The 24,999-nt window shown below is 39.1% G+C and overlaps 5 protein-coding genes across 15 annotated transcripts; 2 read left to right on the plus strand and 3 right to left on the minus strand.

The window, feature by feature from the left end:
- Positions 1-1,239: 1,239 nt before the first annotated feature.
- Positions 1,240-5,699, minus strand: LOC149705290 (glutamate receptor ionotropic, NMDA 1-like). Its single transcript, XM_089865660.1, has 6 exons — positions 5,564-5,699; positions 5,341-5,492; positions 4,114-4,274; positions 3,878-3,977; positions 3,499-3,806; positions 1,240-1,312 (listed from the first exon to the last, which is right to left on the minus strand). Exons 2-6 carry the CDS (start codon positions 5,407-5,409, stop codon positions 1,240-1,242), a joined length of 711 nt encoding a protein of 236 aa, XP_089721786.1. The 5' UTR covers positions 5,410-5,492; positions 5,564-5,699.
- Positions 5,700-6,100: 401 nt separating this feature from the next.
- Positions 6,101-6,623, plus strand: LOC149705291 (uncharacterized). The gene is made up of 2 exons (XM_089865618.1): positions 6,101-6,270; positions 6,332-6,623. The coding sequence occupies exons 1-2, from the start codon at positions 6,101-6,103 to the stop codon at positions 6,621-6,623; spliced, it is 462 nt and encodes a 153-aa protein (XP_089721744.1).
- A 1,376-nt stretch (positions 6,624-7,999) lies between these two features.
- LOC149705292 (uncharacterized) lies at positions 8,000-11,465 on the minus strand. Of its 7 annotated transcripts, none has more exons than XM_089865585.1 (5): positions 9,480-11,465; positions 9,295-9,424; positions 8,995-9,116; positions 8,829-8,930; positions 8,413-8,553 (listed from the first exon to the last, which is right to left on the minus strand). In XM_089865585.1, the coding sequence occupies exons 1-5, from the start codon at positions 9,558-9,560 to the stop codon at positions 8,545-8,547; spliced, it is 444 nt and encodes a 147-aa protein (XP_089721711.1). In that variant the 5' UTR covers positions 9,561-11,465; the 3' UTR covers positions 8,413-8,544. The 7 variants fall into 7 exon arrangements, with proteins under 7 accessions (XP_089721709.1, XP_089721705.1, XP_089721711.1 ...); XM_089865581.1 differs by having other exon boundaries at positions 8,415-8,553; positions 8,667-8,930; XM_089865582.1 differs by adding an exon at positions 8,667-8,754 and having other exon boundaries at positions 8,415-8,553; positions 8,829-9,116.
- Positions 11,466-11,987: 522 nt separating this feature from the next.
- Positions 11,988-23,420, plus strand: LOC149705293 (fatty acyl-CoA reductase 1-like). Its single transcript, XM_089865630.1, has 8 exons — positions 11,988-12,123; positions 12,179-12,381; positions 21,867-21,912; positions 21,988-22,084; positions 22,151-22,194; positions 22,256-22,312; positions 22,372-22,485; positions 23,283-23,420. The coding sequence occupies exons 1-2, from the start codon at positions 12,056-12,058 to the stop codon at positions 12,348-12,350; spliced, it is 240 nt and encodes a 79-aa protein (XP_089721756.1). The 5' UTR covers positions 11,988-12,055; the 3' UTR covers positions 12,351-12,381; positions 21,867-21,912; positions 21,988-22,084; positions 22,151-22,194; positions 22,256-22,312; positions 22,372-22,485; positions 23,283-23,420.
- LOC149705294 (uncharacterized) lies at positions 18,419-21,635 on the minus strand. 5 transcript variants are annotated; one of them, XR_016381583.1, is made up of 3 exons: positions 19,400-21,635; positions 19,114-19,320; positions 18,419-19,028 (listed from the first exon to the last, which is right to left on the minus strand). XR_016381583.1 is itself a non-coding variant. In XM_089865567.1 (2 exons), the coding sequence occupies exons 1-2, from the start codon at positions 20,780-20,782 to the stop codon at positions 19,890-19,892; spliced, it is 822 nt and encodes a 273-aa protein (XP_089721693.1). In that variant the 5' UTR covers positions 20,783-21,635; the 3' UTR covers positions 19,799-19,889. The 5 variants fall into 5 exon arrangements, 2 of the variants coding, with proteins under 2 accessions (XP_089721693.1, XP_089721694.1); XR_016381582.1 differs by having other exon boundaries at positions 18,419-18,785; positions 18,852-19,028; positions 19,114-21,635; XR_016381581.1 differs by having other exon boundaries at positions 19,114-21,635.
- Positions 23,421-24,999: the final 1,579 nt, after the last annotated feature.

Here is a 24,999-nt window from a genome sequence, read left to right on the forward strand (position 1 = left end):
CAAAATTGAAAATATTGCGAACCGAAAATTACATTCGCCCTTTGACTGTGATGTAGTTATTAGAGTCAAAAGGATCTGTAGCTTGATCGTGATCTTTTGAGAGATATACAACACGTCAATTTTTGGAACCTCGAAAGCTTTAAAATAAACGAACACGTTTTGTTAAGTTTTCATGATTGATTTTGTCTGCTATCAAAAATTTTCTGCCCATTTTATTCTCCTTATAGGCCCGAATACTCAAACTAACTCTAAATTTTAAAAAGAAAATAAAATGCATACGTTTTCTATTTTTAAAATGATGCACATGTTTAAGGATAAAATATTTTACTTAAGGAATTTTGGTGAAAAAAACTAAGATAAGAAATTTTTTCAAATAATTGATGTTTTATAATCACGTCTTCAAAAATGAAAATTTGAATATCTGTTACTTCAAACAATTAATTTTCTACACTTATCTCTTACTTTTTCGCGTCTTTGTGTACAAAGACAGTTTTTATTAATAGAATAATGGCGTCACCAATGAGATCCTTACCACTATTAAGAAAGTGGGTCTTGTTGAAGTAATCAACGAGATTTTTCTCAACAATAAAATTAACAGTTCAGCGACTGGTGTCTTAAATGTTCAAGTAGAATGTTTAAATTTAGTCGCGGGTAAATATTGAGTTTTATTATTTATTTGTACTTTTCATACTATTAAAGGGAGGGTGAAATGAAAAATCAAGTCGGGTGCAAATATCATATCTTCAGACGAGCCCTATATGTGCCCGACCTGCTCTCTACCAGCCTTAAGTGACTCGTTTTTTGCTATTCAAGAACCTACATCTCCGGATCATTCCGCCTTATCGACACAGCCCCCTCGACGTTCGAATTGCATCACTTTCTTCCATGCCAATGTTCGAAGCCTGCGTAACAAGCTGAACGATCTAGCACTTTAGAACTCCTCGCGCTATGATATCATTGGCCACACGGAAACTTGGCTAGACTCTTCGGTTATGGATTCGGAGTTACTACCCCCGGAATACATAACTTTCCGGAAGGATCGTCTTACCAGAGGTTGCGGTGTTTTATTATCGTTACATGAATCATTACATCCTGTTCCTGTCGAGCTCCCATGCGCATTCCAAACCTCTGACGATGGGATTCCAATCGAAGCGGTATTTGTGACCTTTACTTGCGGCTTTCGTTCGGCTGTGGTCGGTTGTGTCTATCGTCCACCAAGTTCTTCCCTGGCTTACCTGGTTACGCTTTGCGACCTTTTTGGACACCTCCATTAGACCCTGCCGCCACATGATGTGTTTCTTTTGATGGGCGACTTGAACCCGATTTAGCGTTTTTGTCTGTCATTTAATAAAAGATTAAAAATGTGTTTAAGGGCTAAGCGAGGTTAAGTAAAATACAATTGAAACTGAAAGTGACAGTCTTGTTTGTAATAAATTGTTCAAGAACGCAGACGGTATTTCCTGGATGTTTCACTATGCAAAATGGTCTTATAATTAGAAGAAGAATCGATAAAAAATAACTTTATTTTCCTCTTTATCCTCCCTTTAAGGGCTAGGGTATGTCCAATAAAATATCAAGCAAAAATTCAAGCTGAAAGTGACTGTCTTGTTTGTATAAAATAGTTCAATAAAGCACACGAGCATTCTTCAGTTTGAAACTCGAAGGAAGTCTTGTTATTTGAAAATTTTCCTCCAAATTTTATAAATATTTTTCAACTTTTAACTAGTTATCAATAATGATATTAATGGTTATCCAAAATTTCTTTAAAAAGGATAATTTTCTTTCCTACACAATAAAAGTCTTAAAACACAAAATGGCCTAATATCCCAATACCTCCCAAAGTTAGTATTTTTACCATAGAAAATAAACGAAAGGAGTAGCAGACCAGCAGCGCAGAGAGACCAACTTCAAGTGTTTACCGTTCGGGTTCGTTTTAGCTGTTAGCTGTTATTTTCAGTTGTGATCATTGTTACCGGCATTAATTTTTTTCCTCTTTTATTTGTTAGGGTTTTCCATCGGTAACTTTGAACGTCAGTTGTGAAATACGCCTTTGCCCATGCTTTGGTTGCGGTCGGCTTTATTATTAAGCCTCAACAGAGATAGATTTAATCTTAGTAGTAGGATTGGAGAACGGTTAGTGTTTAATTCAGTCCGACTCATAGCCCAGTATAGAGCCCTCCCTCTAACGAGTGATGAAAAGTTAAAATTTTCTGATTGCTCACTTAAGCTACGTTTTGCTGACGTTGTTGACGGGATCGGCGAAAAATACGTTATTCCTTTTTACCTTTGTTGCTTTGACACGCCTCTCCTTTCATACCCTTCCTTTCCGTGGAATTTGACGCGCCCCTAGATTACTCTATTCTCTATTCCCACTTCTAAAACTAAATCTATCCCTGGTCTCACATTTGCAGTAAACGCGGGAGGCTATAGCCCAACCTCAGGCTCCGTTTAGAGAAGCTCAATCGCGTAGCGAAAATTCCTAGCATAGAAGCCATCTCCTCTGAAGTTGTTTCTTATATGGAATAGTCGAATATGTCTATTTGAAGGGATCTCGTGAAGCGCATATGCCATCATGAATGAGTTTTTCACTAGGCTGAAGGCCCAAACGTAATTAATGTGAGTTCTAAATATTATGATATCATGGCCCAAATAACAATATTTTCAAATCGCTTCTCTCCTTCAAAAGACGCAGGTTTTCTCATAAAGGGAGGGGAAAAGGAAATTAAAGTGATTTTTTTATTGATTCTTCTACTAATCCTGAGACCAGTATGCATAATGAAAAATTCAGGAAATACCTCCCATTTATTTTAATATTCAAATTAGGCTAAGATTTTAAGAATAGTTTCAAAAAAGGAACACCGACCAATCGCGTAACGCCGTGCCTTTTTGTTAACAAAATTCTCGTGGCACGCTCCATGTCTCGCGCCACAATTGTCACATCGCGCAAATTTTTTCAAGTCTCGCGATAAATTTATTCAACACGCAGCGTGCCAAGAGAAAATTGTTCATAAAAAGGCAGGGCGCTACGCGATTGGTTGGAGGTCCTTATTTAATATTATTCATGAAATTTCAAACTAATCGTAGTTTAAAAATCGTTCGGTGTTATTTCTTGGATGTTTCACTGTCTTATGGAAAAATCAATAAAAAATTACTTTATTTTCCACTTCACCATCCCTTTAATCAACGTCTGATTTGTTTCGAAGTATTGCGCCACAAGACCAATCATATATATACGCATGAGGTGCCATAACATATAACAAGCATTATTACGACAAAGATTCGATACTCGATTATGAATTATCGCCAATCTAACCAAAGTTGCCAGATTTTGAATAAAGGCTGATTACTCGTGACCTATTGATCCGAATTGAATTTGGTGAAAACTTTTCAAATATGAATCGACCCCAAGGAATCCGAAAATCGCATTTATATCCTCGAGAATCCAATATTGATAATTTTGAGATTTCTGGTTTCCGGTATAAGTATGCAAAGGACAACTGTGGTACGGGTAAAATATGAAAGAGGAATGCAAAACTTTTATAACGCACTTTATTCCAGAGCGCTAGCTCTAATAGTTTTTGAAATATAGTAAAATATGTGCGAAAAACGCAACGCGCAAAGACTTCTTTAACAGTCTGTACTTGAACTTGAAAGGGTTTGGTGAAAAGGAGGTCGTCGACCAAATCGCGCGACTCCGGTTCTTTGGTGACGAAGGTAATTTCGTCGTAGGCGTACGGGAAGGAAAAGTCCACGAAGCGACCGCGTTCCGGAGTCGGGGTCACCGTTGAAATGCCCACGTCAACCTCCTATTCAGCGTTTAAAGCGATATGCGTGGTCATAAAGGGGGGTGGGGGGACATCTATCTAAGTCATCTTACGTTTCGGGCCACCATTCGTATCAGTCCCGAGCACTGGTTTCCCGGCATGTTTTGGTCGCAGAAACCCCACTGTCCGTTGGACGACGTTGAAAGCCGGTACCTGCGTTATAAACATAAGTTTTCGTTAAGTGTTCAAAGTTAGCGAGTGAGCGACTAGTCAAATGCTCTGAAATTGCGTCCGTCCACCTATTACGCGGAATGACTAGTCCCTCGGATAACGGAGCTTATATACTCACTGGAATCGCAATTTTCGCGACAGAGCTTCGAGGATTTGAAAATCTCTCCCTTTCAGGCCGACTACCGTCGAATTGCCTTCCGTTGAAAGGACGTGGCGCAGTTTGAAGGCGTTGTGCTTCATTCGGGGATAGTACTGTAACGGCCAGATTTTGTCCATTCTCTGTCAACATATTTATCACATATGTATCCTTGCTGTACCCCTTTTTACTTTTCGACCAAGCCTCTATATAAGGCGGGCTGGCGCTGTTGGTGGCCAAGAGACCCCAAAACCTGTTTGTAAAAAGGGAAATCCCCTTAAAGTAGAGGGGCTAGTTTTTCTCGCTTGAGAAAGGCAGTTCTTGTTTAGTAAAGAAGCAGTGCAGTTCGCTTCTTCTTTAACTCCTCAATGGAGATACTTTAAATTCAATCTTTTGCCAATAAACTTAAGTTTTGTTTTATTTTACAAACGAGGACTCATTTTTGTAGTTAGTACCTATAACCCCCATGTCCGCGACAGTTAACCACGCGCACGGCTACAGTACCTAATTATAGTCTTACCTTGCGAGAAATTGGACAGATTCGATTACTTAATTGACTTACATCGATAGCGGCTACCGACAGAGTCAGATTGTGACATCGACCCTTCATTTGTTAAAACCTAAGTTTGATTCGACAATCGGAGCTACTGCTTTATTATCGGAATAAGCTTTACTCTGTAGGCACGCGTTAAGTAGCATGACGTGCCACTTAAAGCACTCACAGAAACAATAAGCCAAACGATTAAAAATAACCTGAATCGTCGAAAAGCTTTTAGTCGTTTGCCAGAGGATTAACGTTTCTAGCTATAAACTCTAGTTTAAAGGAGGGCGAACTTTGTATTTGTAGGCGGATCTAGAGGAGCGCACCTTGCCTTTTTCCCGTGGGATGCAGCGTAGTAAACAGAAAAATACATTTCTATTAAATTTTCCAATCAATTTTTTATTCTTTTCGAGATGTTTTCCAGCATTTACAACACGCGATTCTCGCGCAAGTTTTGTCCCAAAATATTTTTATCGGAAAAGGACCCTTCCCCCCCCCATAGGAATTTTGAGGCAAACAAATACGAAAGCCTCCTTTTATTAAGAAGGCTGCAATTTAAACGCTGTTATAGTCTTTGTAAGTTTCTTCTTCGCATCTGCCATGATATAAATCCACGCTTAAGTTGTTCGGTCTATTTATGGGCGTGCCCGATATTAAAATTAACTTACTCGCAAGTATCGGTGTTGAATAGGGAACCGCTGGAACATTCTTTGTTGTTTTTGCAGTCGCATCTGCATTCTCGGTAATTCGGTCTCATTTTCGGTCCGCACATGCTAGGATTAATCTTGCAGGCGCATTTACAAGTGTTCTTGTTAAAAATCTGAGAGAGACGACACCGGGAACTAATTAGCTAAAATACTCGCGAGAAAAGGTTAGGACTAGACCAATTACTTCGAACTCTTTACAGTTGGCTTCGCTGAGAGCGCAAACGCAATCGCATTTCTTGTGTTTTTCAACTTCGATGACTCTGCATTCGTCTTGCATGTTTTGGGTGGCCCGTCCACACCAACCGTTTTCGCGTCTTTCGCCACGTTAGCCGCATTCGCATTGTTCGCTTTCATCCGTCGCGTTTCGTTCACACCAGAAAAAACGTCTACTAAGCGAGGCTTGCGAAGAGAGCAAAATTCTTTGGCGTGCCAAAGATTTTTGCAAGTTTTGCGTTGTTCGCAAAGGATCAACCAATAACGTACGCTTATATTTTGACGTCATAAATGATTTCGTCATCGAGGTTGCTTCTTTCCTGTAGGAATTAAACATGGCACCTGTGTGTTCCAAACAGAAGAATATTTTAAGTTTCAATAATAATGTAATAGCTTCTCTTCTGATATTAAATCACCGTAATCGAATAAAAAAAAGAGAAGAATATGGGTACGAGAAGTGTTTCAGGACCGACCTGTAGATGGTGACTTCCACAATTTAATACCGAAAATGAGAATTTGCTATGAATATCATAATGACAATATGTACAGAGAAGTGTTTCGAGTCACACCCAGCCAATTTGATTATTTATTGAGTCTCGTTAAAGATAATTTAACTAAACAAGACACCCATTACCGAAAAGCCATAACTGCTAAAGAAAGACTTTACATCACATTGAGGTAATATTTGTATTATGTTTAATTATTTGAATTGGTTGTAAATTTACTAGCTTTTCTATAGGTATTTGACAACTAGAGATAGCTATCGAACTTTGTCATTAGCGTATCGAATTGGTAAATCAACCGTTGCTAAAATTGTACCAAAGACTTGTAACGTCATATGGAATGCAGTTCAGCCAATATATCTTCCACCAATGACTAAAAAAGCAATGATGACATCCGCGTTAAATTATTTTCAAAAGTGGAATTTCCCTAATTGTGTTGGCTCCTTGGACGGAAAACATATTGAATTGGTCGCAACTCCTAATTCTGGCTCTATGTTTTTAATTTTACACGGAATTTTATTCCGTTAAAATTTAAGAAAGGGCACCAATCCCCTGTGCCGGACGCGTCCGCGAAAACGGTTTCGCGTACGCTCACTCGCGTACGCTTACGATGGGAGAGAGAGATCGCTAGCATACGCGATGGCGATACGAAGAGAGATGGAACCCAGATCGGAGGGAAACGAAGCTCCGCTGCCTGCCTGGTATATTAGTGAGAGGGGGAAGAGGGAGAGGGGGCATCCCGCTCGGAGAGGAGAGAGAGGAAAGAAAGGTAGTTTAAATCTCGCGGGCTTTTTTGAGTGAAAGAAACAAGTTGATAATTTTCGTGCACTGCTGCATTTTGTGCGCGTGATACATCAGAGATTATGCTGAATGGTTAGGTTAGGTTTCGTAAAATAGAGGGGACGGTTTACGGTCATAGTGATTTCTGGTTTAGGGGATCCAGGATTTTGTTTTAGATACATTATTTGATTCGTATGGTTTTTAAAAATTATACTTCAGTGGGGTGCACAATTTAGTTTCATTAATATTATTTGAAATGTGACGTTATTAGAAATTAATTGGATACACGATTGCGTTTCAGAAATGTTTTTAGTTGTACGATTTATTGGAGATCAACTATACGGGGGGTCACGTGAGCCGTGTAAAATTACTATTAAGGCCCAGCCCTTGGGCCATCTTGTTCAACTACAAAGGAACCTACAGTATTGTGTTGATGGCGGTGTGCGACGCATATTATAAATTTACATTTGTAGACATTGGAAATTTCGGTGAAATAAGTGATGGAGGTGTTTTTGGTGGTTCAGAGTTGGGGAAAGCAATTGAAGATGAAAATTTCTTTCCGCAACCAAGAAAAATTGAAGAAAATGGGCCTGAACTTCCGTTTTGTTTTGTTGGTGATGCTGCCTTTCCTCTTAAACCCAATTTAATGCGCCCTTATGCTGGCAGAAATCTCCCAGCTGATCAAGACACTTTCAACTATAGATTGTCTCGTGCTAGGATGACCATTGAGAATTCATTTGGGATTCTCAGTTCTAGATTTAGATGTTTGCAAAGCCCTATACCTCTTGACCCAGTGAATGCTGAGGCTGTTGTAAAAGCTGCAGTATGTTTGCACAACTTCTTGATGACGAAGGAAGAACAAACTGATATGCGTTTGTATTGTCCAATCAAGTACGGTGACCATATTGATGAACATGGAAATTTGGTCAAAGGGGAATGGAGACTTAACCATAACAGTAATATGACCGGGCTTCCTCGGCAAGGAGGTAGAGCATGTAGAAGAGGAGCCATACAGATAAAAGATTCTTATAAGGAATATTTTACTATTAACGGTAAAATGGAATACCAAGGACGTTAAAGATTACTCGTTTAATAAAAATGATTTTATTATGAAAATACAGATTATTAATTAACTTGCTCTGCCAATTTGTCACGTTCTTCCTCTTCAAGCAAATCATCGAGCACTTGCATGAGTGCATGTTTTGCTTTTCTTTTGTTTTTTTCATTTAAAGATTTAAAATCCTTTTCTAGGCTCAACAGAAATAAACGATCCGGATCCTCTGGGATGGCATTGCAGGAGCTAGCATTGATTTTACCTGTATTTTCTTTCCAAATATTTAGGAGCGTTTGTTCATAGGCATCAACCTTTTGTTTTGGCTTTTTATATTTGGCTGATTTCATAAATGTTTCTTCACTTTCACGTTTGCTTGAAGACGTACTGGGCCGACTGTCACTTGCTCTCAAGCTAGACGTAGAGCTGGTTTTTCTTGGCTTAGGGAAACTGTTATTTCCTTGGTCAGCATCGGACAGCGCATTTGCCGCCTCATTAATTGGCTCCTCGATAATGAAGTCCTCATCTTCATGTTCAAAAACCATTTCCTCATGACTATCTTCTGGCTTATCAGGATTCTTATCAGCCGCCTCGTCTTTATTTGCTTGAGACATATTGTTAATTGTTCTGCGTGGAAACAAGAATCGTTAAATCTAGCTGTTTATTTTTCTTGTATTCACGTTCTTTCTGTGGCTAATCGAGTCTTTAAGGAAATGAAGGCTTTCGTAGAGGTCCCATACCTCTCTGCTCGAACAACCACTGCCGCTCAATTTCTGTCCGTCCATAATTTTCTTTTCTCGGACATATTTGTCTCTAATTGACTTCCATCTAAGTTTTGGGTGGGACTTAGAATGGAAACCTTTCGGGCCTTTTAAGGTCGCGACTCGAAGACGCGTACTTACCGGTACTTTGACCATCTCTTTGTCGACGGCGACGCATTTGTGCGTGGGTGAAGAGCAAGAACTGCTGCATCTGTCGATGGAAATGCACCACGGTATTTGCAACTATATACCAATGAATGAAATGATTTAAAATATGTTTCCCGAGTTTATCTTTCGTTTGATTTACGGTGTTGCCGGATATATCTCCGTTGATCATTTCCAACTCGACCATGGTTTTGTGAGGTCCCGATTGACACATGCAAGCGTCGTTAATACCGATTTGCAAGGGCAAATCGCAACCTTTGCCAACTGACAAAAGAAATTCGTCTTTAGCCAGATTATTATTATGTCGCGCAACAACGACTCGTTGATCGGTCCCAATCCCTAGAAGTAGATTCTCTTCAAAATGGTAACTATAGCTACTTTGAGGTATTGGTACCGATAAACTATGCGTGATTAAATGCGTGGGAAAGCGAAGTGCTCGTACTACTCGATCTTTTGCGTCGACGAATATAATCGGTAATGTCCCGATCGTAGGCGTCCTTCAGTTCGTCACCAAATTGGTCTCTGACCTCTTGCATGTGACGTCGAACTTCTTCGACGTATTTCGATTCATCCTGAAATACCTTTAAATTTAAACGCCAACGTCAACGTGTACTAAACGAAACCTACGAAATAATTATCCGTCTGATTCAAGGCGTTTAAGAGTTGAAAGGAGCTAAGGAACAAGACGCAAATGATGGAATGCAACATTGTACTGTCTAAAATGAGTTGAAATTAAGAAAGACAGCCGCTTTTAAACTAGATAGATCGCGTCAGCCTGACAAATGTTCGCGTCTCGTGTACGAGTGATATGGATGACACATCCGGGAGGTGGAAAACGGAAGTTTCCCATCAAGGGATGTACTCGGAATTAGAGTATTGCGTCACGTTAAGTCGGCTTTGTTCCAGAAAGATTGTAAAAAAACAGTGGGTTTTTTGATAAATAGGCGAACATTGAAAGCGACTCAATGATGAATTAAATCTTCCTAACACGAGAGAAAATCACAAATGAATAGTCGATGAGAAGTAGTTCCCCCCCAAACCCCTCAACTTTCGCAGTTTATATTTCATTGCGACATAAGATTTCGGGCTACATTCTGTATAGAGGGAGCGGGGTACTTTTCCACTTGTAAAGCGTCTTTTCAAAAATCTACCTGGTAAACAACCATGCAGTAAAGGGAATACCACCACCCCTATTTTAATCTTATCCCGGACCTTGACTGACTTATTACATTCAGTCTCTCTCTATCTTGTTTTCGGCGCCACGCGCTGGCTGATGCTGCTGGGGGTTCGCCCCTGAAAAACCCGGGGGAGGTTTAAATTATCCATTTTGTGTATGATGGGAGGAGGGGCCCGTCTGGGGATGACCACCACGGAGGCGTAGTGACGAGCCCCTCGGGTTTTACCCTTCACAAAGACCTTTGACTAAACTAGATTGCAATCTCTTCTCAAAACATTTCTTTCTTTTTTTTCAAAGCGAGGGGTCGGATACGCGATAGAGAGCGGGTCTCGCGAGAAATTGCCAACCTTGGAAAAATTAAGACGGGCTAACAATGGGAGACGGGTTGAGGAGTGGTACGTTTCCGGTAAAATCGGTGTCCCAACAATAAACAGCTTCAAAGTGACCGGTGTAATGGAAAACCACATTCCATTATTTTCATAGAACCGAGTAATCCTCCAGAATCAGTCAGATCGCCGGTACATTCTTTGGCGACTTGGTACGCGAGTGGCTACGTGATCGTCAGATTGCTCCCAAGCCCTTCGCGGCACTTATAATTTCAGTTAGTTCCAATTTTAATATCTTTGTTGATATCAAGAAGTATCGTGGGTCAAAGGTTGGACGCCGTATTACGCCGCCCATCCATCTTATTATCAGTAATTAAGGTTTATTTGGATTTGTCTTAATTACGGTTGGCTGTTGCTGCCACAAAAGAGCGCCTAAGGCCTTCAAGGTTAATTCCTCCTAGAACATTTTCTAATTATTATCTATTATATGATTATATTCAAAATTAAAAAAGATTTAAGAAATGTAGTTCGAAAGTTGAAGCTGACGTAACGCGCGCGCCATACTTCTCGTTCGAGATATTTACTTTTAACGTTGAATTTAAAGCGAAACTTTAGTTATTTACGTCGAATGATTGACTTCTGACAGACAAAAGAATTTTCGCTTTTGGCAAAAAGTATGACGAAATTAGTAATTACGTTTAAACGTAGTTTGCATTTTTTGCAAGGCGTTTCGAAGTTCGAACCCTCTCCCCGAATCTCTTTCTCTCCCAAAAATATTACAAGTTCAGTTTCGATTGAGAGCTTGGAGAGAAAGCGTCTTGACACTCGACGTAATCTTCCCGCAGTCTAAGGTAAGGCCTTCGGTCAGGCGCTGCCATTACCCTAGTACAAAAACCGAGAAACGCGTCAACGCGGTGGTAAAAATGTCGAAATCAATTGATGAAAACGCGGTAAAAGATACATTTCCAAAATGATGAAAGTTCTTTTCGAAATTTCAACTGAAGAATAACGTCGAGGAATCCGAGTAACTGGCTTTTTCCGAGTAGTATCATGTCCTGCGCGTGGAACTCTCCATATTTCTTAATGGCGATTAACCATAATATAAATAATTAATAGTTAATTAATTAATCGCCTTTCCTAGTCACTTCTTCGATTGGTTTCGCTATGGACGGACAGAGGCAAGGAGTACTAGATTTTTATGACAACAAGGGAGTATTCATCACGGGGGTAACTGGCTTTCTCGCCAAGAAAATCATAATCTTTCCCAACTCTGGGTAACCTGATCCCTTCACTCGCGATAATGCCGATAGAGTGACGCGTTATCGCTCGGCCACCATCGATTGTACTTCGATTAAAAGATGTTTTCATTTCGATTAGATCTTTTTGGAGAAGATTTTCTATTCGTGTCCTCTTGTCAAGAACGCCTACGTTCTAATTCGGCCCAAAGGTTCCAGAGCCACCGATCCAGTGGGTGAAGATCGCCTGAAAAATCTGCTCAATTGAAGGTATGAAGGCGCATTTTCAACCCTAATTGTAAGACGCGCGTATAACGGACGGTGGTGGTGGTGGTGGTGGTGCCTGCTCGCGTTTAGGTCTTCGACCGTCTTCGAGAGAAAAGACCGGAAGCCCTGTCCAAGGTAGTTGCCGTCTGGGGAGATGTCTCGCAAGAGGGACTCGGATTGTCCGAGTCGGACAGGGAGATGTTACGGCGAAACGCTTCCATCGTCTTCCATTTGGCCGCCACCACAAAGTTCAACGAACCGCTCAAGTTACTTCTTATTACTCGAGAGCGTGTTGCGCTCTAATCCCTTGAATTATTGTAGAAAGGCCCTGGCCATCAACTTCATCGGGACGAAAAATGTCCTCGAGCTTTTTCAAGCTTTTGACGAGAAATTGGCTTTCGTTTACGTCTCAACAGCGTACTCGAATTGCCAGAAACCGCTGATCGAAGAAACTGTCTACCCAGTACCCGTTATACAGCCGATTTCCTCGTAGAATCTTTTATCTTATTGGCTCACTTAAACAGGTACGTTTTGATGACGTTGCTGACGGGGACGTCGAAAAATAGTGACGTAATTCCTTCTTTCCTCTATCGCTATGACCCTTCCGCCTCTTCTTTCATACGCCCCCCCCCTCCGTCCCGTGGAAGGGGGTCCGGTACTTTGACGCGCGTCCAAATATTACTCTGTTCTCCATTCCTACTTCTCAAATTAAATCTATCCCTGGTAATTCAAAATCTAGGCTATTGACAGCATTCTGTGGAATATAAACAATCATAATTCCATTTATTTTGTAGGCCTAGTACTTGTTAGTCAGATTTGAGTGAAATACAAAGGCAGAAAAGAACCTGCTGGTCCAACTGCGGCTTTTGTTTGTCCATATGTAATATTTGGTTGGAAACGAATATACTAATGAATGCATCTAACTGCCGGCAACGCCGCTCGCTACATTATATAAGTTCTTCGTGCTTTTTTATACTTCGTAATGCTAGAGGCTTACTCGAGCTAGTTCGAGAGCGACGGAAGCCAAGCGCGAGCGCCCGAGACTCCCGAGTCTACTAATAATGTCCCGCGAATCTGAATAAAATAGGCTTGACGCGGCTATAATATTATGTTACCTGAGCTTGTCCTTTAAGTTTCGAGTTCAAGTACAGGGTCTCAAAAGGAGCTCTCACTGGCTATCTTAGTAATAGGGCATTAGTTCATTTGCTAGCGATTTGAAAGGCGGTTTTGCAGGGTGAACCGGGTTAAGCGTTCGCAGTGTCTGGCCCCTCGGTTTTTTCAAAATACTATAAAGTAATTATGCTTCATTTATTATTACTTTGGAAGGAAGCTAGGCGTGACAATCTCGCCTAAAGCAAAGAGTCCATATAAATGACACCCGTGCTAAAAATTACGGAGTCAACAAATTTCCTTTAGCTGGTGTCCCTGGACGAACCAATAAATCTAGAATTTATTTTTAAGCCGCGGTTACACGAACAGACAGCAACTTGCCAATTTGGCGCGGCATTGATAGTTTTCAATAAAGGGGCTGTGGAAAGTTCTTCCCCCTCTCTCGGTTTAAACTTCAGTGCGGTGTTGTTAGGCCCTAGTTCTGCGAGTCAGGTTGCTCTGAGTGAAACTGAACTGCTAGGATTTCACTCTGCATCCTATTGACTCACCAACGGCCTGGCAACACTGGGGGAAACGGTATGAAACCCCTTATGCATAATTTTTTCGATTGAAACGGGAGTTGCCCATCTAGCTGCGCTTCGTAAAATTGCTTGGGCAGCTGATAGTTTTACTCATTGGTTTACTATTTTTGTCGACGTCACACAGGGGGCGTTCAGTGCACGTACCAAAGAGACTGGTTTTATAAAAGTACGCGTGATCGGCCTGACGTAGTAGAAACTGACCTTGAAGGATTTTACGAGTTATCAGAAACGTTGTTAAATCAGCATTTTTTCGAAATGTAGAATCAACTTGTTTGTAACACAGTATTATTTTTAACAAATAATGCACTCTTGACATGGTCATTGAACAAGTAGGCTGGGAATTTGAATCTGAAAGTTTAAGCTGCTTTCTTAAATGGCGTGTGAGCGGGTCTTCATCCAGATGTAATTGTTTTTAAAATCCTTGGAGAGTTAAAGAAGGAGTTGGTATCTTGAACGGAGTCGAGTATTTTATCAGAGACCCAAATTTTACCTGCGATGGGATCACGATACATAAATTTAATTTGAAATAAAATTTGTGAAGCCACCTAGGTCTATGCAGTTTTTTGACCGGGAAATTTGAAATACGGGGGACTTTAAATATGGTGCAGAAGGTCACACCAAAAACTGGGGAAGAAAGGGGGTATAGGTTCCCAGCCGGAAGGTGACCAGCTAATAGTTTTGCAGCTCTCAAGGAGCGCAAAAGTAAAAACAAGTGAGAGAGGAAGTTTAATTCCATATTATCCTCAACATGATCGTTCTAGTTATAGGGCACTAGTTAAATTGGTGTTACCATAAGTTTATAAGTGATTTGTTCCTTCCATAAGTATGTCACTTTCAATGCTAAGTAATGCTACTGAGAGACTTACAGCAGCTCGAGATGATAACTAGTTCGAGAAGGAGAACGACAATTAAGCGAGAACTCAATTGAAGTCCTTACTACACTCTGTGCAAGTGGTTAATTTTTTTTGCATGCAGGACCAAGTTCCATCTAGGTCCTCCTATTTAGTATCTGCATTACTAATTAGGCCTTTGACAGCAGCGCCCCACTCACCAGGCTCCCATCGCTCGCTTTACATCCTCGAATCTATGACCTTATGACCTCACTCACTCACTTCAAAATTACAAGCTGAGTTTCTAAGTTACCAGAGATTAATTAAACAAACTTATGGAACATGAACATATCTTATGAACTTATGGTGTTACATCATGACCTGACGTTCTATTATGACTTAATGGTTTTATTAGAGGGGTTTAGATCAAGTAATAATTTAAGCTCTAAACCTTTAATAAACTCAAGACTGATAATTCAGTATTTGTAATTCCATGGCACCTTTTGTAAAAGGTATAACGTAGTTCCTCTTTGGTCCTTCCTTATAAGAAGAGTGATGTTCATTACAGTTCGATGGCAAATCCTCCTCGGTAACGACTGCAATCCTTATCAGCAGCCATGAGTCCATGACGCATGCATCTTCTGTAGAACTGTCTTCTCTGTAACGTCGCATACCTGTGAGCTCGTAAGCTTATCCTTCACTATAATAATGGAAAACCATTACACAGACAGTAATGCGGTAATCCCTAGCTGCACCGCCCGTCATTCTTTAGCCTATACCTGAACGACCTCCTCATTCAGTAGCTCTTTGTTTTATAAGCCTCCATCTTATAATGTCCCTTTGTCTTTTCTTAAAGGGATAGTTTAAGTAACCTTAAAGGAACAGTCTTATTATAAACATAAAACTAATTCAAATTAAAATAATTATGATCTCTTATTACAAATTATAATTAGTACATTTAATTAGGGTTTAAAATAATCAAGGACTACTGCACCACCCTCCATTGGTTTAGTGCATGGCGTCTGCTAAATAGAACCTCTTACCCCTACGTGATTGAGTTGGCTATGCTCTACCTTACCCTTATTTCCAGCGTGTGAAATAAGGCGATAGCACAGGGCACACGCCGATAACTTTCCACAATTTCCCTCTCCCTTTAAAATTCTAATGCCTCTTAATTTAATACATCTAATATCCCTGATTTGAGTCACTTGAAATTCTGTTCTACGATAAAACCCATCTTGAATATATTCAATAACTATAGGTATATCATCTTGAAACTTTCCCTAGTTTCTCTGTAGCGCAATTGCGTGTCCTTTTGTGTTTGGAACATACTTCCTCAGGGTTCATACAAACCTGGAAAAATCAGGGAAAAAAATAGTTGACAAAAACCTCAGGGAAATTTAAAATTTCTTAGTAAAATTGAGGGAAATCAGGGAAATTTGTGTCAAACAAGGGCCAAGTATTTAAGCAAAATGTTCGTAAACATACTCCCCTCCACAGGATTAACATTACACTAAACTTTGTAGGCTCATAACTCTGGTTCTACTAGAGATACGGGGATGTCCTTTGATTATGTTATAGTCCTATTTGACCCCCATCCAACCATACTAAAAACGTAGGGCTACGACAAACAGGGGCCGAGTAATTAAGCAAAAAGTAAACAAACATACCCTCCATAGGATTAACATTACACTATACTTTGAAGGCTTATAACTCTGGTTCTAATAGAGATACGGGGATGCCCTCTGAGTATGTAATAGTCCTATTTGCCCACCACTCTCGTTCGTTAACATTTGCTCCATAGGATACTCCATATACGGGAAAAACCTGGAAAACTCAGGGAAATTTGTTTTCTTCGAAAAGTTGTATAAACCCTGTTCTTCCTCCATACATTTATTGGAATTGTAGTGTAGTGTATGTGCTTAGGCGTACACGTACGCGTAAGGCTATTCTAGATCTAATTAAGATATATCGGAGTCATTATTACGCAGGGAAAGGTTGGGGGGGGGGTCGATATTAAATCACGGCGTACTTAATGGTCTTAATTGGCCGGGCCAAGCCACTTTTCGGGACACAACCTATAGTGCGTGGTTGGTGCTTTGCATTGGCTGTGTTTTCGATCGAGGGGTCGGTCATTGCTGATTTCGAAATCCCATAAAAAAATCCGAATTCAGCAACGAAATCTTAAAATCAGTAAAGAAATCATAAAATCAGTAAAGAAAAAACGAAATCCATTACAAAATCCGACGAAATCAAGGGAAATATCCCAAAATCCGTCTTAATCACGGGAAAAAATCGCAAAATTCGATGAAATCCGTCGGACTTTATCAAATTTTGAAATCAAGTGAAATCCGAAGAAATCAAATTGGATTTCGAAATACCGTACACCTTTTCTAAAACGTCCTACCCCACAGTTTCGATGCTAAGCTATTATGGACTGGGGAAATTTAGCGTGTTGTGACCTAGTTTCGATATATATTTTTGGGGGAAGGGGGAGCTCAAGGTCCGTAAAATCGCAAAAGCTATATTTAGGTTAGCTTATAAAGCCTTATTGTACAAAGGTAAATTCTCAAAATCACCGGGGGGCAAGAAAACGATGTATTCCCTGCCGCGTGACGTAGTTGGCTACGGATTTTTACCTCTCCGAGTGACGTATGTCACGGAGAGGTTCTGTAACGATCGTGTGTGTCTGTCTGTCTGTCTGTCTGTCTGTCTGTGTGTGTGTCTGTTGTTACACCCACGTGACCGCGTTCGCAGTTTCCAAATCGGAGCAAACGTGTTCGCCATTTCCGAACTGCTTTCACAGTCACGGAAATGGCTCCTCTACTTGAGTTCTCACACCACCATCTTCTGGTCTTTGTTCATCCCACACGGACACCAGTCTGTACTTACTGGCTTCTAATCACCACCATCTTTTGATCTTCGTCCATCCCACATGGACACCAGTCTGTACATATTGGCTTCTAATCACCACCATCTTCTGGTCTTTGTCCATCCCACTTGGACACCAGTCTGTACATTCTGGCTTCTAACACCACCATCTACTAGTCTTCCGTCTATTCCACATTGACACCAATCTGTCTCATTGGCTTCTACTCCATTATCATCGTTTGGTTTTAGGATATACGCGGCGATCAGCTAAGGTTACGAGAAACGTCTAGCCTCCCTAAGGTGGGATCGCCACCAAAGGTTTTCGCAATTGCGCTTTTTCCTTATTATTATAATGGAAACGAATCGTATATATACCCCAAAATTTGAAGAAAGCGGGCAAGAGGGGTACCCTTCACTTTAAACGTCAATATTAGCAAAGTTTGAGATGATAATACGTATAACTTTATTTTAAACGATTTAACTATTATTAATGTTAATTATTGAAGATTAAAATAATTAAAAATAATTATATTTATTTACATATTAAAGTTAATCTTGTTTCTCAACTCAAAATTAATACGGAAAGAGTTAAAAAGCAGTCTATGTTTTTGTCTGTGTGTGTCCGTCCATTGTTACACTAGTGCGTCGCGTTACCAGTTAGCCTTGTGTTGATGTGTTAAGAAATCATACAGAACCTTTATATTCCCTTTTTCCATAATATAAAGTGAATATGTGGAAGTATTTTTCGTAATTATGATGCATTTAGTACTTTTGTAGCTTTAAATCTCTGTTTCATTTTGATATTCCAAAGATTCTTTAAATATTGTTATTTGAAATGGCTGTTTATATATTACTTAAGCTATACTACATCTGTATATAGAATAATCCTTGGTTTAGTGATTTCATGAAGAAAACTAAGACCTAGACTCCGGCGGGTATATTATTTAACATCCGCAATAGGCTTAGTGAAACAAAGAGTAAATAATTGAGGCCTGAGGTGAAGTAAACTTTGGGCTTTGATTTTCGTGTCTGAAATGAAGAGACATCAACGGTTCAGAGTGAGCCGAAAGTTAAATACACTCTTAAATAATCAGGTTAAGATTTTATAATAGAAGAAAAGATTATGGTTGCAATTAGGTTAGTAAAAGGGCTAATGGTAAACGGGTAGTAGCTACAGACTTTTTACTTTATTTATGATGCGCATTGACTATTAGTGCGTCTAGCTACAATATAGCTTTGGTGTTATTTAACGTTAACATTCATGTTGGCAAACTAAGAATATTGATGAGGTGAGACGAGACGATAGTGTTTACACTGCAAACCAGTTGTGAGTGTAGCTATCAGAATATACGGTAAACAGCTGAAGCGTAGACTTCATTTCCTGATCTTTTCCCCATTGACTGATTTCCATGTGTCCAAGATTTAACCTTATTGGATGTAAAATGTCGTCTGCTTTACTGTATTATTCGCTATGCTTGGAATACTGTTTCAATATTTCGTAAATTTTTACTTCAAAAAAGAGAAATAATTCCATATCTAGGTAAATAAGTTTGTATTAGTAGACCTCTTGACTCGGAGAGGTAATATTTTGGTTTTCCCAACTTGTTTAGGAATAAGTAGTCGCGTTCGAAAACATGAACCCGAATGTAGTCCAGCTTTTTTGTGGAGAGCCGAGGCGAGCCGGCGACGGCAATCACGAGGCGAGAGGGATTACGACGAGATTCACGGGCCGGCACGCCGCCCGGTGGCCAAGGTACCGGGCTACCGGCAGCTTGACGACTTTTATCCGAAAGGGTTATTTATTATAAGTTAAATTTCAAAATGGGATCAGCTCAGATCATAGAGCTTTTGCGGTTTTACGGACCTTGAGCTCAGATGCTGATGTGTTATTCAAATATCAGGTTCAACTTCAACATTTGGGCAAAGCATAGGCTTAAACTTATCGGTAATTAGGTATTGGATTTGTATAAGGCAAACAACTTTCTTGTCAACCAGAATTCAAGATGTGTCTTATCATAGATTCCCTTCTGATAACATTATCAGACATTCTTGCTTAAGTAAATGCAACTTGCTTTATGAAACAATCAATTTCAAGTAAAAATGCTAGAATATTTTCCCATCATTTTACTCCTGATGATTATGAAACAGACCTGAAAGCCGACTTTATGTACTACCAAAATCACAATCTTCTTAGCCTTATCACAGCTAACGGAGTTTAGAGACAGATAAAATTGCCAACATAATAATACCACCAAAAAATATACAGTACGTCACTGGTTACTAGCAGCGCACGTCACTGGCTACTAGCTGTATGATTTCGAAAGTTTCTCTCTTTCATTCGGCGAATGCGCCCCCGTTGGGGGGAGCTCACCTTTTGGCAATTTATTCGATAGGCATGGTCCTCTTTCTGTTCCAGATATATTTGGTTACAATATCTCCATAGCTAAAATTGCCCATAGTTAATATGAGGCAATTATCACATTGTACCTTTAACCAACAGAATCATGTACAGTGTATACAATTATTGCCTATCCTAATTCAGTGTTTTTAGCCACGTCGTGTACCCTAGCACACGCAATTTTTGACGTAAGCAAAGCATCTTCTCTAGGGAATTGTTCCCTTTTTTTATTTTTTTGACCTTTAGCTTTACGTTTTAGAAAAGGTGGCCTAATTAGTTTGAGCCCTCTTTCGTTACAAAGATCTTCAATAGCGAACCTCTTGTCTACAATTATGGCGTCTGCGTATGGTATGCATCGTTCTAGGACCCCGCATTCTTCAGTTATTTGTTTATCTGTTGACTTTCCCCCATATGCTCTGCTCACCATGGTGATCACACCGGATGGAGCTACACAAACGCGTACTTTTACAGTATTGGTCCCTTTGTAGTGAGAATAAGTCTTGATCTTGCATTTTAAACACTTGGGTTTTTCAACAGATACCTCGGTGCAATCTAATACCACTCTTGTATCAGTGTATTCTTTAAAGCAATGCGGCATAGCTTCCACAATTTCTTCTTTCTCTAGCCATGTAACTGATGACTCCAAGACAGTCGCTAACTTGCATAATGTTTGTTTGAAATAACTAGAAGTTATCTGCTGGCTTAGACCAAAAAGAGCTCCGAGAGCGGAATATGAAATACCAAGTTTAAGTATCATTAGTGTAAGTAAAATTCCGTCAGCTACAGGTAGTGGACTTTTACTAGGATATTCTTCACTAACAATTTTAACTATTTCATTAAAAAGTTCCATTGACTGAATTCCAGTCAAAGCTACTACAGTTTGTTGTTTCAAAATTCCGCAACTAGCTGACACTTTACATTTATGTTCTTCTAATGTGTTCACCATAATTCCTTTTTCTAAGGAACTGTTATCAGTGTCACAAATTTCAGGTGTGTCTCGTAGTCGAGTACTGTTTCCATTTTCTTCACTTTCAGTTATGTCATCGGGTTGGTTATTAACACCAATTTGCTCTACTTGATGATCATGATCCGCAAACAAATGATTTTTCAAATTCTCACCATCATCTGAACTCATTCCCCCGTTTTTATTTTTCAAAGAGTTCTGTCATGTTTACGAATAGGCAGATTCTGGGATGGAATTGCCAAAGGTCTTAGGTGCGGTGGGTATTTGAACTGATCTGTTAAAGAATTGTAGAATTAAAACTACTACAAATTTTATTACTCCAGCAAGTGTCTTACCTCTATGTTCTTGCGGAATTGTTTTATAATCGTCTTTTTTAAAGTGAGAAGAGCAAACAACCATGGTATTACCACGGAGCTTCTATTTACAGGGAGAGGAAACTTCATCCCCCTCTAGTAATGTAAACGCTCTTAGGAAACGTAGACACTATTTGTCCATAAAAAGGGGCACATATTTAACCCCCCTCGGTTTTCGCTGGCAAAAAAGGGAGCCTATGTAAACAACGAAGATGGCCTCCTTCACTAGTTCGTTGAAAGGCATAAGCCTTGGTGTTTTAAAGGTTTAATTTTTAAATTTTGAATGGACTGCGATTCCAGGCTAATAGTTTGCACTAGAGGGAATGAGGAGAAATGTGTATACCGTAGCTACAGAAGCGATTCACGGTACAAATCATCATTTAATGGCAAGGAATTGAAGTTCCACCAAGAAAATGACGTCAGACTTTGTTTACATGGGCTCGGGGTGCGCGCGAGGAGCGAAAGCGTTGCGCAGAACCGAGGTACGCTAAGGGCTAGGGGGGAAAGTCCGAGTTTCCTCTCCCTGTAAATAGAAGCTCCGTGATTTATCTAACTTTTAAAGATTTAAAACATTCTCCAGTTATTTTGCCAACTTTAGTAGATTTATTAAAGTACCGCCAAATATTAGTGGTTGATTTTCCCATAATTTGTGACTTTAAACAGGGTTAACAAACTTAATAACATTCACAACATAACACCTCGTTTCCATTACAATGACGCAGATGATCACTATCCTTTATGCCTGATAATTTTAGTTTCACTTGGGTCTCTTAACGGTTAGGTCTCGACCATAGATATATATACGGGTCTAACTATGGCTTCCCCTCACAGTCAATCAGATATTTGTGTGGGGTCTATGGCCTCTTAAAGATTCCAAGTACTAAATCTATGTATTCCTGCAGGAACTGATTGATTACCGATTATTAAAATGCCGAAGAATTGAAAATAGTAAACTACTTGTTCAATTAATATGTATTAAAAATACCCCACTTAAAAAATTTAATTATGAAACGATTGCTCTAGATGTTTTGGGTACTGTTGACTATGTTGATGATGATCAAAACATAGTCTTCCGAACATGTGATAATGAAAAGAAGCAATTAATTTTACAAATGTTAACGTATTAAACCTTATAATTTTTACAACAATCTCTCTAAACTTTTACTAAGCATTCGTAATAATATAGGGAACATGCAACCCAGAACGTGCCTTACAAGTAGCGTTAAAAGTGTAAGTATATATTTTCATCACTTGTATAAACTAATAAATAAAAAAAATAACATTTTAACAGGCAGAATGATGTGGCTGGAATAGATATAAATATGGGATGTCCTAAAGAATTCTCAAAGTAAAAAATTAATTAAAAAAAAACAAATAACATTAAATAACAATACTTAAAAATTTTAGGGTGGTATGGGAGCTGCTTTGCTAAAAAATCCTGAAAAAGTAGAAAAGATTTTGACCACTCTTGTTAAAAATACCAAGATGCCAATAACTTGCAAAATCCGGTTGCTTCCTTGTGTATGTTAAATTTAAATAGATACTGAAGTCAATTTTACTTATATAATGATCATTTTTAGTTAGAAGAAACTATGAATCCTATGAAAAACATTATCATGTACAAAAATGGGCCAAGCCTCGCTCGTGCCCTCTCCGCCGTAAAACGTTCTGAGATCCCATGTAGAGCCAAGCCTGCCTTATGTTCTTATTCAATCGCCAATAGAACAATTATGTCATAAATTAAGTCCTTTTCCTAATTAATAACCAATATTCTTTAACTCTATCATAATTATACATCTTTGTTCGTATCAAAAATATCGTGACTTGGCAATCGCAAGTAAGTAATATTAAAAGGAAGTCGAGGGGATATTCACTAAATCGTTGCCGATTTTAAAAAAATCGAAGGGATATTCACTAAATCGTTTATGGTCGAGGGGATATTCACTAAATCGTTTATGGTCGAGGGGATATTCACTAAATCGTTTATGGTCGAGGCGATATGTACAAGTTTATAAGGCGAGTTATGCATAACCTTATGTACACGTTTATAAGGTAATTACCTGCGCTTGCCAAGTCACGATATTTTTGATACGAACAAAGATGTATAATAATGATAGAGTCAAAGAATATTGGTTATTAATTAGGAAAAGGACTTAATTTATGACATAATTGTTCTATTGGCGATTGAATAAGAACATAAGGCAGGCTTGGCTCTACATGGGATCTCAGAACGTTTTACGGCGGAGAGGGCACGAGCGAGGCTTGGCCCATTTTTGTACATGTTAATGTTTTTCATAGGATCTCACTTCTTTTTGTAGATCCTCTCGTTATACTTCGGTAGTTATATTAAAACAAGACCCTCTCGTGGTACTTCGTTTGCTAATATAATCGCTAACGTTTGTCCATATTTACGCTGAATTACCCCTTTCGACCCGCAGAGAATATGCAATAACGATTGTACGCGATATCCTAATATAAGAATGTAGCATCAGTTACGACACATTTCTTTTAAACTACTACTCCTATTAGATTTAATATATATTTAACTTTCGGTTAACTTTGGACCATTACGTCCTTTCATCAAGAACACACACTATTTCTGTTGAAAAGACGGCAGCGCCATCTAGTTTTAAAATAAAGAACTAAAGAACAATTTTATAAAAATTTCGGGATGTTTTAATTTTTCTGTGCTTTATAAAATAAATGAAAACTAAATCATGAATTTTAAGTTTCTATCTCCCATAAAAGTACCTTAGAATTTTGATGATCGGTGAGTGAGTGAGTGACAAAATAAGGTAAATTTCACCTGCGATATTTCGAAAAGTATATAGGGTAGGAACTTGAAATTTGGAAACTATAGCTAGGATTGACAGTCCTCGCGGCAAGCAAAATTTCAGACTTCTAACTGAACCCATCACGAAGTTACAGTGGGCTTGAAAGTGCCACGAGTTGCTTCGAGAAAAGGATGTCAGTGCTCGACTTGGCTGGGAGCACGGCAGGGAGCACTGCCGTGCTCCCAGAACTAGCGAAGGTCATTGAAAGCACGGCTGTTTCCGCTATAGCCATTCATGGGCGAAGAAAAGAAGAGAGACCTCAACACAAGAACAGAAATGAAGAAATTAAACAAATAGCCCAAATGTTAAAAATCCCGGTGATAGCAAAGTATAGAAAAAAAATTCAATTTTAAATTTTTAATGCAAACTTTGAAACTTTAACCCCTTTTGTTTAAATAAAATTAGTGGTGGTTCCGGTGAAATTTATTGTTACAATGATATTAAAGAGTTTAAAGAGAGGTGTGGAGCTTCTTCCGTGATGCTTGCCAGACAAATTGAAAAAATTGTTCCATTTTGAGACCAGAAGGGAAAATACCATTGGATGAATTCATTGTTGCTTATTCTAAGGGAGCGGTAGCTCCCTTAGATAAGGCCTGATGACGGCTTTAATGTATAAGGAAGGTTTTTGGATTGGTTTTAACTTTTCTCGTATTAAGTTTACTGTTTCGAAATTTTCCTACTGAACTAAAATCCGGGCCCTTAATATGTGGTAAAAATTTCAAGATGATCCACCTAATACTTTATTTTATAAAGCATAAAGTTGCTAAGGGTGGTTTTCATTTCCATAAAATTAATCACAGATTTTGGCGAAAAACTAGAGAATCTCCATAGAAATAACATGGGAAATTTTCCAAACTTACCCATTTTGTAACTACCCTTACAAAAATAACTATACGTTTGATAGATTTGAAAACGGTCTTAAATGAAAGCCCCATTTCTAAAGTGGGCGCCAGTTTTTGTTTCATTAAGAAAAACAAAGTTTAAGTATTGTTTTTAATAGTTTTAAGTACCTGCTCCAAATTACGTGGTTTACCTTTAAACTGTGGAACTTAAGACTTTTTTGCTTGGGTTAAGTAATAAAGAAAGTCATTCCAGGACTTACGTCGTTTTACTGCGGATAATCAAATTGGTAGGACAATTAGCTAGTTTAATTGTCATTATAACTATTGCGCGTCCAACTAATTTAGTTGCGAAGTACAGA

This window comes from Phalangium opilio, unplaced genomic scaffold, assembly GCF_054372755.1.
Source record: "Phalangium opilio isolate 3A_F unplaced genomic scaffold, DU_Popi_V2 ptg000014l_1, whole genome shotgun sequence".
In the NCBI taxonomy this organism is placed as follows: Eukaryota; Metazoa; Arthropoda; class Arachnida; order Opiliones; family Phalangiidae; genus Phalangium; species Phalangium opilio.

Excerpts from the sequence above, each read along its gene's own strand:
- LOC149705290 (XM_089865660.1), bottom strand. The coding sequence starts at position 5,409 with ATGCAGATGCGACTGCAAAAACAACAAAGAATGTTCCAGCGGTTCCCT. Across the intron at positions 3,978-4,113 it reads TCGCGAAAATTGCGATTCCA|GTACCGGCTTTCAACGTCGT; the intron begins GTGAGTATATAA and ends TTTATAACGCAG. Across the intron at positions 1,313-3,498 it reads CATATTTTACCCGTACCACA|TCGCCCATCAAAAGAAACAC; the intron begins GTTGTCCTTTGC and ends ATCGGGTTCAAG.
- LOC149705291 (XM_089865618.1), top strand. The coding sequence starts at position 6,101 with ATGAGAATTTGCTATGAATATCATAATGACAATATGTACAGAGAAGTG. Across the intron at positions 6,271-6,331 it reads AGACTTTACATCACATTGAG|GTATTTGACAACTAGAGATA; the intron begins GTAATATTTGTA and ends GCTTTTCTATAG.
- LOC149705292 (XM_089865579.1), bottom strand. The coding sequence starts at position 9,560 with ATGTTGCATTCCATCATTTGCGTCTTGTTCCTTAGCTCCTTTCAACTC. Across the intron at positions 9,117-9,294 it reads TCGACGCAAAAGATCGAGTA|TTGGCAAAGGTTGCGATTTG; the intron begins GTACGAGCACTT and ends TTCTTTTGTCAG. Across the intron at positions 8,554-8,828 it reads AAGAGATGGTCAAAGTACCG|AACAATTAACAATATGTCTC; the intron begins GTAAGTACGCGT and ends GTTTCCACGCAG.
- LOC149705293 (XM_089865630.1), top strand. The coding sequence starts at position 12,056 with ATGTTACGGCGAAACGCTTCCATCGTCTTCCATTTGGCCGCCACCACA. Across the intron at positions 12,124-12,178 it reads AAGTTCAACGAACCGCTCAA|AAAGGCCCTGGCCATCAACT; the intron begins GTTACTTCTTAT and ends GAATTATTGTAG.
- LOC149705294 (XM_089865567.1), bottom strand. The coding sequence starts at position 20,782 with ATGAGTTCAGATGATGGTGAGAATTTGAAAAATCATTTGTTTGCGGAT.